This window comes from Zonotrichia albicollis, chromosome 34, assembly GCF_047830755.1.
Source record: "Zonotrichia albicollis isolate bZonAlb1 chromosome 34, bZonAlb1.hap1, whole genome shotgun sequence".
Taxonomy (NCBI): Eukaryota; Metazoa; Chordata; class Aves; order Passeriformes; family Passerellidae; genus Zonotrichia; species Zonotrichia albicollis.
In genome coordinates, this window is record NC_133852.1 from 1,373,117 (window position 1) to 1,393,746 (window position 20,630).

Genomic DNA, 20,630 nt, shown 5'->3' on the forward strand with positions numbered 1-20,630 from the left:
TCCAGCCCTGAACCCCAAACTCTGCCTGGACCCCCCCAAAACCAGCCCTGAGCCCCAAACCCTGCCTGGGACCCCCCCAAAACGAGCCCTGATTGGGATAATCCACCCCGGCCACCGAAAACCTGCGGGGACCCCAAAAACCACCCTGAACCCCAAACCCTGCCTGGGACCCCAAAATCCTGCCTGAGACCCCCCAAAAACAGCCCTGAACCCCAAACCCTGCCTGGGACACCCCCAAAACCAGCTCTGAACCCCAAACCCTGCCTGGGACCCCCAAACCCTGCCTGAGACCCCCCCAAAAACCGGCCCTGATTGGGATAATCCACCCCGGCCACTGTCAGCGTGTCCCCGGCCACCGAGAACCTGCGGGGACCCCAAAAACCGCCCTGAACCCCAAATCCTGCCTGGGACCCCCCAAACCCTGCCTGGGACCCCCCAAAAACATCCCTGGAGCCCCAAATCCCCCTCAAACCCTCCCAGGACCCCCCCATCTATCCTGGGACCTCCCCCAGGATCCCCCCCAGCATCCCCAGCCCCTCACTTGGACCCCCAATTTCCCCCCAAACCCATCCTGGGACCCCCAAATCCACCCCAAATCCCCCCCAAGCCCCCTCCCCTCCCTCACTTGTCGCTGTCGGCGCTCTCCAGCACGGGGTTCCCGTTCCTCAGCCAGAGGAGACCCCTCCCCAAATCCATCCTGGGACCCCCAAACCCTCCCCAAACCCTGCCAGGACCCCCCTTAAACCCCCTCAAATCCCCCCAAATCTCCCCCAGGACCCCCCAAATCCCCCCCAAACGCCCCCATTCCCTCACTTGTCGCTGTCGGCGCTCTCCAGCACGGGGCTCCCATCCCACAGACAGAGGAGACCCCTCCCCAAACCCATCCTGGGACCCCCAAACCCTCCCCAAACCCTGCCAGGACCCCCCCAGCCCCCTCCCCAGCCCCTCACTTGTCGCTGTCAGCGCTCTCCAGCACGGGTTTCCCATTCCTCAGCCAGAGGAGACCCCTCCCCAAACCCATCCTGGGACCCCCAAACCCATCCTGGGACCCCCAAATTCCCCCCAAACGCTCCCATTCCCTCACTTGTCGCTGTCGGCGCTCTCCAGCACGGGTTTCCCGTCCCACAGCCAGAGGAGACCCCTCCCCAAATCCCCCCAAAATCCATCCTGGGACCCCCCAAACCCTGCCAGGACGCCCTCAAACCCATCCAGGGACCCCCAATTTCCCCCCAAACCCATCCTGGGACCCCCAAATCCCCCCCAAACGCCCCCATTCCCTCACTTGTCGCTGTCGGCGCTCTCCAGCACGGGTTTCCCGTCCCGCAGCCAGAGGAGCCCGCGCGGCTCCAGCCCGGAGGTCCCAGGTGGCCCCGCACGTGAACGTCACCGTCTCGCCCTTCTTGGCCGTCACGCTCTGGGGCGGCACCGTGATCCGCGTGGCAGCTGGGGCAGGGGGAAATGGGGTGATTTGGGGGGTCCTGAAAGGGATTTGGGGGTCCCAGGATGGATCTGGGTGTCCAGGATGGCTTTGGGGAGGATTTGGGGGTCCCAGGATGGGTTTGGGGAGGATCTGGGGGGGATTTGGGGGTCTCAGGATGGATTTGAGGGGGGATTTGGGGGTCCCAGGATGGCTTTGGGGAGGATTTGGGTGTTCCAGGATGGGTTTGGGGAGGATCTGGGGCCCCAGAATGGACTTGAGGAGGATTTGGGGGTCCCAAGATGGGTTTGGGGAGGATCTGGGGGGGGATTTGGGGGTCCTAGGAAGGGTTTGAGGGAGGATTTGGGGGGGGTTTGGGGGTCCCAGGATGGCTTTGGGGAGGATTTGGGGGTCCCAGGATGGGTTTGAGGAGGATTTGTGGCCCCAGAATGGACTTGAGGAGGATTTGGGGGTCCCAGGATGGGTTTGGGAAACATTTGGGGGTCCCAGGATGGGTTTGAGGGGGGGAATTGGGGGTCCTAGAATGGACTTGGGGAGGATTTGGGGGTCCCAGGATGGGTTTGGGGAACATTTGGGGGTCCCAGGGTGGGTTTGGGGAGGATTTGGGTGTCCCAGGATGGGTTTTGGGGAACATTTGGGGGTCCCAGGATGGGTTTGAGGGGGGGAATTGGGGGTCCTAGAATGGACTTGGGGAGGATTTGGGGTCCCAGGATGGGTTTGGGGAACATTTGGGGGTCCCAGGGTGGGTTTGGGGAGGATTTGGGGATCCCAGGATGGGTTTGGAGAGGATTTGGGGGGGATTTGGGGGTCTCAGGATGGATTTGAGGGGGGATTTGGGGGTCCCAGGATGGGTTTGGAGAGGATGTGGGGGGCCGGTCCCAGGGGTCTCAGAGGGTTTTGGGGGTCTCAGGGGTATTCCCAGGGGTCCCAGGCTGGTCCCGGGGGTCTCAGGAGGTTCCCAGGGGTCTCAGAGGGTTTTGGGGGTCTCAGGGGGTCTCAGGGGTCCCGGGGGTCTCAGAGAGTCTCAGGCGGTTCACAGGGGTCTCAAAGGGTTTTGGGGGTCCCAGGGGGGTCCCAGGCCGGTCCCGGGGTCTCAGGCCATCCCAGGGGGTCCCAGGAGGTTCCCAGGGGTCTCAGAGGGTTCTGGAGGTCTCAGGGGTCCCAGGCCGGTCCCAGGGGTCTCAGGGGGTCCCAGGCTGGTCCCAGGGGTCTCAGGGGAGTCTCAGGAGGTTCCCAGGGGTCTCAGGGGGGTCCCAGGGGGTCCCGGGGGTCTCAGGCCATCCCAGGGGGTCTCAGGAGGTTCCCAGGGGGTCTCAGAGGGTTTTGGGGGGTCTCAGGGGTATTCCCAGGGGTCTCAGGATGTTCCCAGGGGTCTCAGGCTGGTCCCAGGGGGTCTCAGGATGTTCCCAGGGGTCTCAGGCTGGTCCAGGGGGTCTCAGGAAGTTCCCAGGGGTCTCAGGGGTATTCCCAGGCCGGTCCCGGGGGTCCCGGGGCTCCCTCACCGCGCACGTCCAGGCGCGCGCTGGCGCTGGCGTTGCTGTGCGCGTTGCGGGCGCGGCAGCGGAACAGCCCGAGTCCGCGCGCTGTGCTGGGAACACGCGCAGGGAGCCGTTGGTGAAGGCGAAGGCGCGGTCGTCGGCCAGGGCGGGGGTCAGGGACTCGGTGAACCTGGGGAATAAAAACAAAAACTGAGCTTAAACTGAGATCAAACTGGGGCAAAACTGAGATCATCGTCCTCCAGGGCCGGGGTCAGGGACTCGGTGAACCTGGGGAATAAAAACAAAAACCGAGCTTAAACTGAGATCAAACATGGGCTGGGGAATTCATGATCGTCCGCCAGGGCCGGGCTCAGGGACTCGGTGAACCTGGGATGGGGAAAAATAAAAACTGAGATCAAACTGAGATCAAACTGGGGCTGGGGAATTCGTGATCGTCGGCCAGGGCGGGGGTCAGGGACTCGGTGAACCTGGGAATAAAAACAAAAACCGAGCTTAAACTGAGATCAAACTGGGGCTGGGGAATGCATGATCGTCCTCCAGGGCTGGGATGAACCTGGGATGGGGAAAAACAAAAACTGAAATTAAACTGGGGCAAAACTGAGATCAAACATGGGCTGGGGAATTTGTGATCGTCGGCCAGGGCGGGGGTCAGGGACTCGGTGAACCTGGGGAATAAAAACAAAAACCGAGATTAAACTGAGATCAAACTGGGGCAAAACTGAGATCATCGTCCTCCAGGGCCAGGGTCAGGGACTCGGTGAACCTGGGATGGGGAAAAATAAAAACTGAGATTAAACTGAGATCAAACTGGGGCAAAACTGAGATCATCGTCGGCCAGGGCCGGGGTCAGGGACTCGGTGAACCTGGGATGGGGAAAAATAAAAACTGAGCTGAAACTCAGATCAAACATGGGCTGGGGAAGGCGTGATCGTCCGCCAGGGCTGGGGTGAGGGTTTGGGTAAACCTGGGAAACAAAAACTGAGATTAAACCGGGGCAAAACCGAGATCAAACAGGGGCAAAACCGAGATCAAATGGGCTGGGGAATTCGTGATCGTCCTCCAGGGCCGGGGTCAGGGCTTGGGTAAACCTGGGATTGGGGAAAAATAAAAACTGAGATTAAACTGAGATCAAACTGGGGCTGGGGAATTCATGATCGTCCACCAGGGCTGGGGTGAGGGATTGGGTAAACCTGGGGAATAAAAACTGAGATTAAACTGAGATCAAACTGGGGCTGGGGAATTTGTGATGGTCCTCCAGGACTGGGATGAGGGTTTGGGTAAACCAGGGAAACAAAAACTGAGCTTAAACTGGGGCAAAACTGAGATCAAATGGGCTGGGGAATTCGTGATTGTCCTCCAGGGCTGGGGTGAGGGTTTGGGTGAACCTGGGGAATAAAAACTGAGCTTAAACTGGGGCAAAACTGAGATCAAATGGGCTGGGGAATTCGTGATCGTCCTCCAGGGCTGGGGTGAGGGCTTGGGTAAACCTGGGGAGAGGAAAAACAAAAACTGAGATCAAACTGGGGCAAAACTGAGCTTAAACTGGGGCTGGGGAAGGCGTGATCGTCCCTCCAGGGCTGGGCTCAGGGTTTGGGTGAATCTGGGATTGGGGAAAAAATAAAAACTGAGCTGAAACTGAGCTGAAACTGGGGCTGGGGAATTCGTGATCATCCTCCAGGGCCGGGGTCAGGGCTGGGGTGAACCTGGGGAATAAAATCTGAGATCAAACTGAGATTAAACTGGGGCTGGGGAATTCGTGATCGTCCGCCAGGGCCCGGGTGAGGGATTGGGTAAACCTGGGATGGGGAAAAATAAAAACTGAGCTGAAACCGGGGCTGGGGAATTCGTGATCGTCCGCCAGGGCTGGGGTCAGAAATTGGGTAAACCTGGGGAATAAAAACTGAGATTAAACTGGGGCAAAACTGAGATCAAATGGGCTGGGGAAGGTGCGATCGTCTACCAGGGCTGGGGTGGGGGATTGGGTAAACCTGGGATGGGGAAAAATTGAGATCAAACATGGGCTGGGGAATTCGTGATCATCCTCCAGGGCCGGGGTCAGGGCTTGGGTAAATCTGGGATGGGGGAAAAACAAAAACTGAGATCAAACTGGGGCAAAACTGAGATCAAACAGGGGTAAAACTGAGATCAAATGGGGGCAAAAAACGAGGTAAAAGGGGGCAAAACTGAGATTAAACAGGTGGGGGGATTTGATCAGAGTTGGGGTATTTTGGGTCTGGGGTCTCTCACCACTCCACAGTGGGGCACAGGTGGGTTTGGGGATGCCCAGGGATAGGAGCGGATTTTGGGAGACTTTGGGGGGTCCTGGGGGGGGATTTGAGCAGATTTCAGGGGGTTTTGGGGGGATTTGATGGGATTTGGGGTAATTTGGGTCTGGGGTCTCTCACCACTCCACGGTGAGGCACAGGTGGGTTTGGGGATAGGAGGATTTTGGGGGATTTTGGGGGGAGGATTTGAGCAGATTTCAGGGGGTTTTGGGAGCATATTGATCAGCTTTGGGGTAATTTGGGTCTGGGGTCTCTCACCACTCCATGGCAGGTAAAGTGAGTGAGGGGTTTGGGGTTCCCAGGGATAGGAGGATTTTGGGGGATTTTTGGGGGGGGATTTGAGCAGATTTCAGAGGGGTTTTGGGGGGATATTGATCAGCGTTGGGGTAATTTGGGTCTGGGGTCTCTCACCACTCCACAGTGGGGCACAGGTGGGTTTGGGGATAGGAGCGGATTTTGAGGATTTTTGGGGGGGGGATTTGAGCAGATTTCAGCGGGTTTTGGGGGGATTTGATCGGATTTGGGGTAATTTGGGTCTGGGGTCTCTCACCACTCCATGGTGGGGCACAGGTGGGTTTGGGGTTCCCAGGGATTTGAGTAGATTTTGGGGGGGTTTTTGAGGGGTCCTGGGGGGGGGATTTGAGCAGATTTCAGGGGGTTTTGGGGGATTTGATCGGATTTGGGGTGTTTTGGGTCTGGGGTCCCTCACCACTCCACAGTGGGGCACAGGTAGGTTTGGGATAGGAGTGGATTTTGAGGGATTTTTGGGGGGTCCTGGGGGGGGATTTGAGCAGATTTCAGGGGGTTTTGGGGGGATTTGATCAGAGTTGGGGTGTTTTGGGTCTGGGGTCTCTCACCACTCCACGGTGGGGCACAGGTGGGTTTGGGGATCCTCAGGGGATAGGAGCGGATTTTGGGGGATTTTGGGGGGGAATTTGAGCAGATTTCAGAGGGTTTTGGGGGCACTTGATCGGATTTGGGGTAATTTGGGTCTGGGGTCTCTCACCACTCCACGGTGAGGCACAGGTGGGTTTGGGGATCCTCAGGGATAGGAGCGGATTTTGGGGGATTTTGGGGGATTTTTTTGGGGGGATTTGAGCAGATTTCAGCGGGTTTTGGGGAGGGGTCCTGAGCAGATTTCAGGGGGTTTTGGGGGGATTTGATCAACTTTGGGGGTAATTTGGGTCTGGGGTCTCTCACCACTCCACGGTGGGGCACAGGTGGGTTTGGGGATAGGAGGATTTTGGGGGATTTTTGGGGGGGGATTTAAGCAGATTTCAGGGGGTTTTGGGGGGGGGGATTTGAGCAGATTTCAGGGGTTTTGGGGGGATTTGATCAGAGTTGGGGTATTTTGGGTCTGGGGTCTCTCACCACTCCATGGTGGGGCACAGGTGGGTTTGGGGATCCTCAGGGATAGAAGCGGACTTTGGGAGATTTTGGGGGATTTTTGAGGGGGGGGGATTTGAGCAGATTTCAGAGGGTTTTGGGGGGATTTGATCGGATTTGGGGTAATTTGGGTCTGGGGTCTCTCACCCCTCCACGGCGGGTAAAGTGAGTGAGGGGGTTTGGGGTTCCCGGGGATAGGAGCTGATTTTGGGGGGATTTTGGGGGATTTTTTTGGGGGGAATTTGAGCAGATTTCAGGGGGTTTTGGGGGGATTTGATGGGATTTGGGGTAATTTGGGTCTGGGGTCTCTCACCACTCGACGGCGGGCGCGGGCGCCCCGAAGGCGCGGCAGTGCAGCAGCGCCGTCTGGTTCTCCACCACGGTGTAGAGCTGCGAGTCCGGGCTCAGGATCTGCACCGGCAGCTCTGGGGGCGTTCGAGGGGGTCAGGGACCCCAAAATCCATCCCCAAAACCCCAAAATCCATCCCCAAAACCCCAAAATCCATCCCCAAAACCCCAAAATCCATCCCCAAAACCTCAAAATCCATCCTGGGACCCCAAAATTGCTCCCTGGGGTACCAAAATCCATCCTGGGATCCCAAATTCCATCCTGGGGATCCCAAAATCCATCCTGGGATCCCAAATTCCCATCCTGGGACCCCAAATTCCATCCTGGGATCCCAAATTCCATCCCCCAAACCCCAAAATCCAATCTGGGATCCCAAATCCATCCTGGGACCCCAAAATCGCTCCCTGGGGTACCAAAATCCATCCCTGGGGCTCTAAATCCATCCTGGGATCCCAAAATCCATCCTGGGATCCCAAAATCCATCCTGGGATCCCAAATTCCATCCTGGGACCCCAAAATCCATCCTGGGACCCCAAAATCCATCCCCAAAACCCCAAAATCCATCCTGGGACCCCAAAATCCATCCTGGGATCCCCAAATGCATCCTGGGACCCCAAATTCCATCCCCAGGACCCCAAAATCCAACCTGGATCCCAAAATCCATCCTGGAATCCCAAAATCCATCCTGGGACCCCAAATTCCATCCTAGGATCCCAAATTCCATCCCCAAAACCTCAAAATCCATCCTGGACCCCAAAATCCATCCTGGGACCCCAAAATCCATCCTAGGATCCCAAAATCCATCCCGGGACCCCAAAATCCATCCCGGGACCCCAAAATCCATCCTGGGACCGCAAATTCCGTCCCCAAAACACCAAAATCCAACCTGGGACCCCAAAATCCATCCCCAAAACCCCAAAATCCAACCTGGGACCCCAAAATCCATCCCCAGGACCCCAAAATCCATCCTGGGATCCCAAAATCCATCCTGGGACCCCAAAATCCATCCCCAAAACCCCAAAATCCATCCTGGGATCCCCAAATTCTATGCCCAGGACCCCAAAATCGATCCTGGGACCCCAAAATCCATCCTAGGATCCCAAATTCCATCCCCCAAACCCCAAAATCCAACCTGGGACCCCAAATTCCAACCTGGGACCCCAAAATCCAACCTGGGACCCCAAAATCACTCTCAGGGGGGTCCCAGGGGGAATTGAGCAGATTTTGGGGGTTTTGGGGGGATATCGAGCAGATTTTGGGGGGTACCAGGGGTTTTAGGGGATTTGTGGGTTTTGGGGTGTTTTTGGGTGATTTTGGGGTGTTTTTGGGGTGATTTTGGGGGTGTTTTTGGGGTGATTTGGGGGTGTTTTTGGGGTGATTTTGGGGTGTTTTTGGGGTGATTTTGGGGGTGTTTTTGGGGTGATTTGGGGGTGTTTTTGGGGTGTTTCCGGGGTGGTTTTGGGGTGATTTTGGGGTGATTTTGGGGTGTTTTTGGGGTGATTTTGGGGGTGATTTTGGGGTGTTTTTGGGGTGTTTTTGGGGTGATTTTGGGGTGTTTTTGGGGGTGTTTTTGGGGTGATTTTGGGGTGATTTTGGGGTGATTTTGATGATGATTTTGGGGTGTTTTTGATTATGATTTTGGGGTGATTTGGGGTGTTTTGGGGTGACTCACCCACGACGTAGATGAAGGCGTTGGCCAGCAGCCGCCCGTGGACGTTGGAGGCCTCGCACTGAGCGACCATGGAGTCGTTGGGCTCCAGCTGGGACAGGATCAGAGCCCCGTCCCGGAGAGAGAGGCGGTCTGAGCCCGGCACATCTGGGGACAGTGGGGACATTGGGGACACCAAAACCATCACTGGGGACATTGGGGACATCACTGGGGACATCATTGGGGACACCATTGGGGACATTGGGGACACCATTGGGGACATTGGGGACATCACTGGGGACATTGGAGACATTGGAGACATTGGAGACATCACTGGGGACACCAAAACCATCCCCGGGGACAGGATCAGAGCCCCGTCCCGGAGAGAGAGGCGGTCTGAGTCTGGGACATCTGGGGACACCATTGGGGACATTGGGGACACCAAAACCATAATTGGGGACACCACTGGGGACATTGGGGACACCATTGGGGACACCATTGGGGACATTGGGGACATTGGGGACATCACTGGGGACGTCATTGGGGACACCATTGGGGACATTGGGGACATCAAAAACCCAGGGACAGGACCAGAGCCCAGTCCCGGAGAGAGAGGTGGGGTCTGAGTCCGGGACATCTGAGGGGACATTGGGGACACCATTGGGGACATTGGGGACACCAAAACCATTATTGGGGACACCATTGGGGACATTGGAGACATCAATGGGGACATTGGGGACACCATTGGGGACATTGGGGACATCACTGGGGACATCAATGGGGACACCATTGGGGACATCAATGGGGACATTGGGGACACCAAAACCATCATTGGGGACACCATTGGGGACATTGGGGACAGTGGGGACATTGGGGACACCAAAATCTCATCCAGGGACACCAAAAACCCAGGGACAGGATCAGAGCCCCGTCCTGGAGAGAGAGACGGTCTGAGTCTGGGACATCTGGGGACAGTGGGGACATCACTGGGGACACCATTGGGGACATCATTGGGGACATTGGGGACACCATTGGGGACATCACTGGGGACATTGGGGACATTGGGGACATCACTGGGGACATTGAGGACACCAAAAACCCAGGGACAGGATCAGAGCCCCGTCCCGCAGGGAGAGGCAGTCTGAGTCCGGGACATCTGGGGACATTGGGGACATTGGGGACACCAAAACCATCATTGGGGACATTGGGGACATTGGGGACACCAAAACCATCATTGGGGACACCATTGGGGACATCACTGGGGACATCATTGGGGACATGAAAAGGGGACATCATTGGGGACATTGGGGACATCATTGGGGACACCATTGGGGACATCACTGGGGACACCATTGGGGACATCACTGGGGACATTGGGGACACCAAAACCATCATTGGGGACATCATTGGGGACATTGGGGACATCAAAAACTCATCCAGGGACACCAAAACCACCCCTGGGGACATCAAACTCCCATCCCCAGGAACCCCCCCCCAAACCCTCAGGGACACCCAAGGGACCCCCAAACCCCCCAAGGGACCCCAAAACCCCCCAAGGGACCCCCAAACCGACACCCCTCCCCCACCCACCAAAGGCCTCAAATCCCCTCCCCCAGCCCCCCGGACCCCCCAAATCCCTCAAATCCCCTCCCCCACCCCCCCGGACCCCCCCCCCAAAATCCCTCAAATCCCCTCCCCCACCCCCCCGGACCCCCCCCCAAAATCCCTCAAATCCCCTCCCCCAAAATCCCCCAAATCCCCTCCCCCCAAATCCCTCAAATCCCCTCCCCCACCCCCCCTGGACCCCCCCAAAATCCCTCAAATCCCCTCCCCAGCCACCCTAAACCCCCCAAAACCTCCCCAACCACCTCAAATCCCCCCAAAACCTCCCCCAAATCCCCTTCCCCGCTCCCTCTCCAGCCCCCCAGGCCCCCCAAACTCCCCCTCAAATCCCCCCAAACGCCCTCCCCAGGCCCCCCAAGCCCCCTCCCCACCCCCAATCCCCCTGTTTGCCCCCTACCGTCGAAGGGGACCCCGTTGAGGCTCCAGCTGACGCGGGGTCGGGGTTTGCCGCCCACCTGGCAGTCCAGGCGCGCCGTCTCGCCGGGGCCGAACACCCCGCTCTGGGGCCGCCGCAGCCAGTACGGGGCGGCTGTGGGAATGGGGTGAGACTGGGACCAAACTGGGACCATCCCAGTGCCTCCCAGTACAGCCCAGTACAGCCCAGTGCCCACCCAGTACAGCCCAGCCCCGCTCTGGGGCCGCCGCAGCCAGTACGGGGCGGCTGTGGGAATGGGGTGAGACTGGGACCAAACTGGGACCATCCCAGTGCCTCCCAGTACAGCCCAGTACAGCCCAGTGCCCACCCAGTACAGCCCAGCCCCGCTCTGGGGCCGCCGCAGCCAGTACGGGGCGGCTGGGGACACTGGGTTAGACTGGGACCAAACTGGGACCATCCCAGTACAGCCCAGTGCCCACCCAGTGCCCATCCCGGTACACCCCAGTACAGCCCAGCCCTGCTCTGGGGCCGCCGCAGCCAGTACGGGGCGGCTGGGGACACTGGGTTAGACTGGGACCGTCCCAGTACAGCCCAGTGCCTCCCAATGCCCATCCCGGTACATCCCAGTATCACCCAGTGCTCGCCTGGTACAGCCCAGCCCCGCTCTGGGGCCGCCGCAGCCAGTACGGGGCAGCTGGGGACACTGGGTTAGACTGGGACCGTCCCAGTACAGCCCAGTGCCTCCCAGTATAGCCCAGTGCTGCCCAGTGCTCCCTCCGGTACACCCCAGTACAGCCCAGTCCCGCTCTGGGGCCGCCACAGCCAGTACGGGGCGGCTGGGGACACTGGGTTAGACTGGGACCGTCCCAGTACAGCCCAGTATCACCCAGTGCCCACCCAGTACAGCCCAGCCCCGCTCTGGGGCCGCCGCAGCCAGTACGGGGCGGCTGGGGACACTGGGTTAGACTGGGACCATCCCAGTACAGCCCAGCGCCTCCCAGTACAGCCCAGTGCTGCCCAGTGCTCCCTCCGGTACAGCCCAGTATCACCCAGTGCTCCCTCGGTACAGCCCAGCCCTGCTCTGCGGCCGCCGCAGCCAGTACGGGGCGGCTGTGGGAATGGGGTGAGACTGGGACCCAACTGGGACCATCCCAGTACAGACCAGTGCCCTCCCAGTACAGCCCAGTGCCCATCCCAGCCCATCCCCGTATATCCCAGTCCCTCCCAGTACCCTGCATGGTGACCCTGTGGCTCCCAGTCCATCCCAGTATATCCCAGTATATCCCAGTCCATCTCAGTATATCCCAGTCCCTCCCAGTCCATCCCAGTCCCTCCCAGTCCATCCCAGTATATCCCAGTCCATCCCAGTATATCCCAGTATATCCCAGTCCATCCCAGTCCCTCCCAGTCCCTCCCAGTCCATCCCAGTCCATCCCAGTCCATCCCAGTCCCTCCCAGTTCCCCCAGTACCCTGCACGGTGACGCGGTGGCTCCCAGTATATCCCAGTATATCCCAGTCCATCCCAGTCCATCCCAGTCCCTCCCAGTCCATCCCAGTCCCTTCCCAGTCCATCCCAGTATCCCCCAATCCCCTCCCAGTCCCTCCCAGTCCATCCCAGTCCATCCCAGTCCATCCCAGTACCCTGCACGGTCACTCTGTGGCTCCCAGTCCATCCCAGTCCCTCCCAGTCCATCCCAGTACCCTGCACGGTGACGCGGTGGCTCCCAGTATATCCCAGTCCCTCCCAGTTCCCCCAGTACCCTGCACGGTGACGCGGTGGCTCCTCCTGTCCGTCCCCAGCCCGTTGGTGGCCCCGCACTCGGGCTGTCCCCAGCCCCCAGTATATCCCAGTCCCTCCCAGTCCATCCCAGTCCATCCCAGTATATCCCAGTATATCCCAGTACCCTGCACGGTGACGCGGTGGCTCCCAGTCCCTCCCAGTCCATCCCAGTTCCCCCAGTACCCTGCACGGTGACGCGGTGGCTCCCAGTCTATCCCAGTCCATCCCAGTCCCTCCCAGTCCATCCCAGTCCATCCCAGTATATCCCAGTCCCTCCCAGTTCCCCCAGTACCCTGCACGGTGACGCGGTGGCTCCCAGTCTATCCCAGTCCCTCCCAGTCCATCCCAGTCCCTCCCAGTCCCTCCCAGTCCATCCCAGTTCCCCCAGTACCCTGCACGGTGACGCGGTGGCTCCCAGTCTATCCCAGTATATCCCAGTCCCTCCCAGTCCATCCCAGTCCCTCCCAGTATATCCCAGTATATCCCAGTATATCCCAGTACCCTGCACGGTGACGCGGTGGCTCCTCCGGTCCGTCCCCAGCCCGTTGGTGGCCCCGCACTCGTAGTCGCCATCGTCGGCCTCGCTGACGTTGAGCAGCCTCAGGGTGTGGTTGAAATTGTCCAGCACGGCCCGGCCCGGCGGCAGCGGCGCGTTCAGGCGGCGCCACCACACCCAGGGCGTGGGGCTGGAATAGAACCGGGATAAACCGGGGTTAAACCGGGATTAAACTGGGATTAAACTGGGATAAACCAGGGATAAACCCGGGATAAAACCTGATATCCCTGGGATAACCCTGGGACACCCGGATCTGTTCAGGCGGCGCCACCACACCCAGGGCGTGGGGCTGCAACAGAACCGGGTTAAACCGGGGTTAAACTGGGGTTAAACCAGGGTTAAACTGGGATAAACCAGGGATAAACCCAGGATAAACCCGGAATAAACCCAGGATAAACCCAGGATAAACCCAGGATGATCCCTGGAATTCCCTGAGACCCCCCAGGATACCCCCAGGTACACCCGGATCTGTTCAGGCGGTGCCACCACAGCCAGGGTGTGGGGCTGCAACTGAACCGGGTTAAACCGGGATTAAACTGGGATTAAACTGGGGTTAAACCGGGGTTAAACTGGGGTTAAACTGGGGATAAACCCGGGATAATCTCTGACACCCCTGGGATACCCCCAGCACCCCTTAGGACACCCCAGGTACACCCAGATCGGTTCAGGCGGCGCCACCACACCCAGGGCGTGGGGCTGGAGAGACAGAACCGGGTTAAACCGGGGTTAAACTGGGATAGAACCGGGGTTAAACCGGGATAGAGCCAGGATAAACCCGGGATAAACCCAGGATAAAACCTGATATCCCTGGGATAACCCTGGGACACCCGGATCTGTTCAGGCGGCGCCACCACAGCCAGGGCGTGGGGCTGCAACAGAACCGGGTTAAACCGGGGTTAAACCGGGGTTAAACCGGGATAAACCCGGGATAAACCCAGGATAAACCCGGGATAAACCCAGGATGATCCCTGGAATTTCCTGAGACCCCCCCAGGATATCCCAGGTACACCCGGATCTGTTCAGGCGGCGCCACCACACCCAGGGCGTGGGGCTGCAACAGAACCGGGTTAAACCGGGATTAAACTGGGATTAAACTGGGATTAAACTGGGATAAACCAGGGATAAACCCAGGATAAACCCGGGATAAACCCGGGATAATCTCTGACCCCCCCAGGATATCCCAGGTACACCCGGATCTGTTCAGGCGGCGCCACCACAGCCAGGGCGTGGGGCTGCAACAGAACCGGGTTAAACCAGGGTTAAACTGGGATAAACCCGGGATAAACCCGGGATGATCCCTGGAATTCCCTGAGACCCCCCAGGATATCCCAGGTACACCCAGATCCCCAGGGCGTGGGGCTGCAACAGAACCGGGTTAAACCGGGATTAAACTGGGATAGAACTGGGGTTAAACTGGGGTTAAACCGGGGTTAAACTGGGGTAGAACTGGGGTTAAACTGGGGTTAAACTGGGGTTAAACCAGGGTTAAACTGGGGTAGAACCGGGATAAACCCGGGATAAACCCGGGATAAACCAGGGATAAACCAGGATAAACCCGGGATAAACCCGGGATAATCTCTGACACCCCTGGGATATCCCAGGTACACCCGGATTGGTTCAGGCGGCGCCACCACATCCAGGGCGTGGGGCTGCAACAGAACCGGGTTAAACTGGGATTAAACTGGGATAGAACCGGGATAAACCCAGGATAAACCCGGGATGATCCCTGGAATTCCCTGAGACCCCCCCAGGATATCCCAGGTACACCCAGATCTGTTCAGGCGGCGCCACCACAGCCAGGGCGTGGGGCTGGAATAGATCCGGGATTAAACCGGGGTTAAACTGGGATTAAACTGGGATAAACCCGGGATAAATCCGGGATAATCTCTGACATCCCTGGGATATCCCAGGTACACCCAGATCTGTTCAGGCAGCGCCACCACACCCAGGGCGTGGGGCTGGAATAGAACCGGGTTAAACCGGGATTAAACCGGGGTTAAACCGGGATAGAACCGGGATAAACCCGGGATAAACCCGGGATAATCTCTGACACCCCTGGGATACCCCCAGCACCCCTTAGGACACCCCAGGTAAACCCGGATCTGTTCAGGCGGCGCCACCACACCCAGGGCGTGGGGCTGCAACAGAACCGGGTTAAACCGGGGTTAAACCAGGATAAACCCGGGATAAACCCAGGATGATCCCTGGAATTCCCTGAGACCCCCCAGGATATCCCAGGTACACCCAGATCCCCAGGGCGTGGGGCTGGAATAGAACCGGGTTAAACTGGGGTTAAACCGGGATAGAACCGGGATAAACCCGGGATAAACCTGGGATGAACCCAGGATAAAACCTGATATCCCTGGGATAACCCTGGGACACCCGGATCCGTTCAGGCAGCGCCACCACTCCCAGGGCGTGGGGCTGGAATAGAACCAGGTTAAACCGGGATAGACCCGGGATTAAACCGGGATAGATCCGGGATTAAACCGGGACAGACCCGGGATTAAACCGGGATAGATCCCGGATTAAACCGGGACAGATCCGGGATTAAACCGGGATAATCCCTGCAATTCCCTGAGACACCTGGGACACCCCTTGGGGACCACCGAGCCAGGCCCAGGGACCCCCCAGAATCCCCCCCAAGATCCTCCCAAACCCCCCAGGACCCCCCAAAACCTTTCTGGTCTCCCCCAGGACCCCCCCAGACCCCTCCAACACCCCCCAAGACCCTCCCAGACACCCCCAAAACCCTTCTGGTCTCCCCCAGGACCCCCCAGACCCCCCAAAACCCCCCCAGGACCCCCCAAAACCTTTCTGGTCTCCCCCAGACCCCTCCAACATCCCCCCAAGACCCTCCCAGATACCCCAAGACCCTCCCAGGACCCCCCAGGACCCCCAAAAACCCTTCTGGTCTCCCCCAGGACCCTCTAACATCCCCCCCAGACCCTCCCAGGACCCTCCCAAACCCCCCAGGACCACCAAAAACCCTTCTGGTCTCCCCCAGGACCCCCCCAGACCCCCCAGGGACCCCCCAGAATCCTCTGGATTTCCCCAGATCCCTCCCAAGACCCTCCTAAACCCCCCAGGACCCCCCAAAACCCTTCTGGTCTCCCCCAGGACCCTCCAACATCCCCCCAAGACCCTCCTAAACCCCCCAAGACCCCCCCAGGACCCCCCCAAAACCCTTCTGGTCTCCCCCAGGACCCCCCCCAGACCCCCCAAGACCCCTCCAACATCCCCCCAAGACCCTCCTAAACCCCCCAAGACACCCCCAAAACGCCCCAGGACCCCCCAAGACCCCCCCAACATCCCCCCAAGACCCTCCCAGATACCCCAAGACCCTCCCAAGACCACCCCAGGACCCCCCAGGACCCTTCTGGTCTCCCCCAAGACCCCCCAAAACCTTTCTGGTCTCCCCCAGGACCCCTCCAAGACCCCCCAAGACCCTCCCAAACCCCCCAGGACCCCCCAAAACCCCCCAGGACCCCCCAAAACCCTTCTGGTCTCCCCCAGGACCCCCCCAGACCCCCCCAACATCCCCCCAGGACCCTCCCAGACACCCCAAGACCCCCCAGGACCCCCCCAAGACCCTTCTGGTCTCCCCCAGGACCCCTCCAGACCCCCCAAGACCCCTCTAACATCCCCCCAAGACCTTCCTAAACCCCCCAAGACCCCCCCAGGACCCCCTAAAACCTTTCTGGTCTCCCCCAGGACCCCCCAGGACCCCCCATACCCCCCCAAGACCCTTCTGGTCTCCCCCAGGACCCCCCCAAAACCCCCCAGGACCCCCCATACCCCTCCAACATCCCCCCAAGACCCTCCCAGACCCCCCAAAACCCCCCCAGGACCCCCCAGGACCCCTCCTAAACCCCCCAGGACCCCCCAAGACCCCTCCAACACCCCCCAAAACCCTTCTGGTCTCCCCCAGGACCCCCCCAGACCCCCCAAAACCCTCCCAGGACCCCCCAAGCCCCCTCCCCACTCACAGCCCCTCAGCAATGCACTCCAGCACCAGCGTCTCCCCCCTCAGGGCCACGTGGGTGGGTTGGGGGTCCCTGGGGACCACCAGGCGGGGGGGCCGCGACTGCACCGAGTTACCTGGGGGGGGGGGAGGGGTTAGAGACCCCCACAAAGCCCCCCCAAATTCCTTGGGAAGCCCCCCAGGACCCCCCCCCCCCCAAATCCCACAGGAGCGCCTCAGAACCTGCCCCAAATTCCTGAGGGTCCCCCCCCAAAACCCGCCCGAATTTGAGGGTCTGGGGTCCCCCTGAAGGGAGATTCAGGGGGTTTGGGGTCTCTCAAAGGGGGATTAGGGGGTCCTTGAAGGGGGATTTGGGGTTTTGGGGTCCCTAAATGGGGATTTGGGGTCTACCAAAGGGGGATTAGGGGTCCCCTGAAGGGGGATTTGGGGTTTTGGGGTCCCTAAATGGGGATTTGGGGTCTCCCAAAGGGGGATTTGGGGGTCCCTGAAGGGGGATTTGGGGTTTTGGGGTCCCTAAATGGGGCTTTGGGGTCTCCTGAAGGGGGATTTGGGGTCCCTGAAGGGGGCTTTGGGGTTTTGGGGTCCCCTAAACAAGGCTTTAGGATTTTGGGGTCCCTTAGAGGGGACTTTGGGATTTTGGGATCCTCTTGATGGGAGATTTGGGGTTTTGGGGTCCCCTAGAGGAGGCTGTGTGGTTTTGGGGTCTCTTAGAGGAGACTTTGGGATTTAGGGGTCCCCTAGAGGGGGTTTTGGGGTCCCCTAGAGGAGGCTTTGGGGTTTTGGGATCCTCTTGATGGGGGATTTGGGGATCCCCTAAACAAGGCTTTGGGATTTTGGGGTCCCTTACAGGGGGCTGTGTAGTTTTGGGGTCCCTTAGAGGGGGCTTTGGGATTTTGGGGTCCCCTAAACAAGGTTTTGGGGTCCCTTAGAGGGGGTTTCGGGGTCCCCTAGAGGGGGCTGTGCAGTTTTGGGGTCCTCTAGAGGGGGTTTTGGGGTCCCTTAGAGGGGGATCTGGGGTTTTGGGGTCCCCTAGAGGAGGCTTTAGGATTTTGGGGTCCCCTAGAGGAGGCTTTGGGGTTTTGGGATCCTCTTGATGGGGGATTTGGGGTTTGGGGGACCCCTAGACAAGGCTTTGGGATTTTGGGATCCTCTTGATGGGGGCTTTGGGGTTTTGGGGTCCCCTGGAGGAGGCTTTGGGATTTTGGGGTCCCCTAAATAAGGCTTTGGGATTTTGGGGTCCCTTAGAGGGGGATCTGGGGTTTTGGGATCCTCTTGATGGGGGCTTGGGGGTTTTGGGGTCCCCTAAACAAGGCTTTAGGGATTTTGGGGTCCCCTAGAGGGGGTTTTGGGGTCCCCTAGAGGGAGATTTGGGATTTCGGGGTCCCCTGGAGGTGGCTGTGTGGTTTTGGGGTCCTCTAGAGGGGGCTTTGGGGTCCCCTAGAGGGAGATTTGGGATTTTGGGGTCCCCTAAACAAGGCTTTGGGGTTTTGGGGTCCCCTACAGGATGCTTTGGGATTTTGGGGTCCCCTAGAGGGGGCTTTGGCATTTTGGGGTCCCTTAGAGGGGGCTTTGGGGTTTTGGGGTCCTTTAGAGGGGCTTTGGGGTCCCCTAGAGGGAGATTTGGGATTTCAGGGTCCCCTAGAGGAGGTTTTGGGATTTCGGGGTCCCCTAGAGGGGGCTTTGGGGTTTTGGGGTCCCCTATACAAGCCTTTGGGGTTTTGGGGTCCTTTGGAGGAGACTTTGGGATTTTGGGGTCCCCTAGAGGAGGTTTTGGGATCCCTTAGAGGGAGATCTGGGGTTTTGGGATCCTCTTGATGGGGGCTTTGGGATTTTGGGGTCCCCTAAACAAGGCTTTGTGGTTTTGGGGTCGCTTAGAGGAGGCTTTGGGGTTTTGGGGTCCCCTAAACAAGGCTTTGTGGTTTTGGGGTCGCTTAGAGGGGGTTTTGGGGTCCCTTAGAGGGGGCTTTGGGGTTTTGGGGATCCCCTAAACAAGGCTTTGGGGTTTCGGGGTCCCTTAGAGGAGACTTTGGAATTTTGGGGTCCCCTAGAGGGGGCTTTGTGGTTTTGGGGTCCCCTAGAGGGGGTTTTGGGGTTCGGGGGTCCCCTAAACAAGGTTTTGGGATTTTAGGGTCCCCTAGAGGAGGTTTTGGGGTCCCCTAGAGGGGGTTTTGGGGTCCCCTAGAGAAGGTTTTGGGATTTTGGGGTCCCCTAGAGGAGGTTTTGGGGTCCCCTAGAGGGGGCTTTGGGGTCCCCTAGAGGGGGTTTTGGGGTCCCCTAGAGGGGTTTTGGGGTCGGGGTCCCTCACTGGGGGTGACGCGCAGGTCCAGCGGCTCCTTCTGGATGATGGTGCGGGGTCCCAGGTAGTGGGCGTGGCAGATGTAATCGGGGTGGCTGTCCCCGACCTGCGCGTTGGCGAAGTACAGGAACCCGTCCTGGCCCATGCTCACCCGGGCGTCCTGGGCGATGTGCACAATTCCTGAGAGATAAACAGGGATTAAACCCCAAATCTGACCTAAAACTGACCCTAAACCTGGCCTAAAACTGCCTTAAAACTGATCCTAAACCTCAGCTTAAACCTGATCCTAAACCAGCCCCAGGAACCCGTCCTGGCCCATGCTCACCCGGGCATCCTGGGCGATGTGCACGATCCCTGGGGACAAAAACCCCAAAAGTGACCCCAAAACTGCCTTAAAACTGATCCTAAACCTGGCATAAAAGTGCCTTAAACCCGACCCTAAACCTGCCTGAACCCTGCCCCCAAACCAGTCCCATGAACCCGTCCTGGCCCGTGCTGACCCGCGCGTCCTGGGCAATGTGGACAATTCCTGGGGACAAAAACCCCAAAATATCCTAAATCTGACCCCAAAATTGATCCTAAAACTGATCCTAAAACTGCACTAAAACTGCCTTAAAACCGACCCTAAATCTGACCCTAAACCTGCCCCACAGGAACCTGGCCCGTGCTGACCCGCGTGTCCTGGGCGATGTGCACGATCCCTGGGGGACAAAAACCCCAAAAGTGACCCCAAAACTGCCTTAAAACTGATCCTAAACCTGGCATAAAAGTGCCTTAAACCCGACCCTAAACCTGCCCCCAAAGCAGCCCCATGAACCCGTCCTGGCCCGTGCTGACCCAAGCGTCCTGGGCAATGTGCACGATCCCTGGAGGACAAAAACCCCAAAATATCCTAAATCTGATCCTAAAACTGACCCCAAAACTGCCTTAAACCCAATCCTAAACCTGACCCTAAACCAGCCATAGGAACCCGTCCTGGCCCGTGCTGACCCGGGCATCCTGGGCGATGTGCACGATCCCTGGGGACAAAAACCCCAAAATATCCTAATTCTGATCCTAAAACTGATCCTAAAAACTGATCCTAAACCTGCCCTAAAACTGACCCCAAAACTGCCTTAAACCCGACCCTAAACCAGCCCCATGAACCCGTCCTGGCCCATGCTGACCCGGGCATCCTGGGCGATGTGCACGATCCCTGGGCAGGAAAAAACCCAAAATATCCTAAATCTGACCCCAAAATTGATCCTAAACCTGCCTTAAAACTGATCCTAAACCTGCCCCAAACCTGCCCTCAAACAGCCCCAAAACCAGCCCCGTGCTGACCCGCGCGTCCTGGGCGATGTGCACGATCCCTGGGCAGGAAAAACCCCAAAATATCCTAAAACTGATCCTAAACCTGCCCTAAAAC

At 58.7% G+C, this 20,630-nt stretch overlaps 1 protein-coding gene across 1 annotated transcript in view; it reads right to left on the reverse strand.

Moving 5' to 3' along the window:
* Positions 1–36: 36 nt before the first annotated feature.
* Positions 37–20,630, reverse strand: part of LOC141726295 (neuronal-glial cell adhesion molecule-like) — a gene marked incomplete at its 3' end in the record, with an annotated part of 40,402 nt that continues 19,808 nt past the window's right edge. Inside the window, 10 exon segments of the mRNA XM_074531044.1 lie at positions 37–363; positions 1,283–1,443; positions 2,941–3,012; positions 3,015–3,106; positions 6,922–7,033; positions 8,630–8,773; positions 10,626–10,757; positions 12,887–13,071; positions 16,931–17,042; positions 19,232–19,402. Of these exon segments, the coding sequence (XP_074387145.1) occupies positions 37–363; positions 1,283–1,443; positions 2,941–3,012; positions 3,015–3,106; positions 6,922–7,033; positions 8,630–8,773; positions 10,626–10,757; positions 12,887–13,071; positions 16,931–17,042; positions 19,232–19,402 (1,508 nt within the window).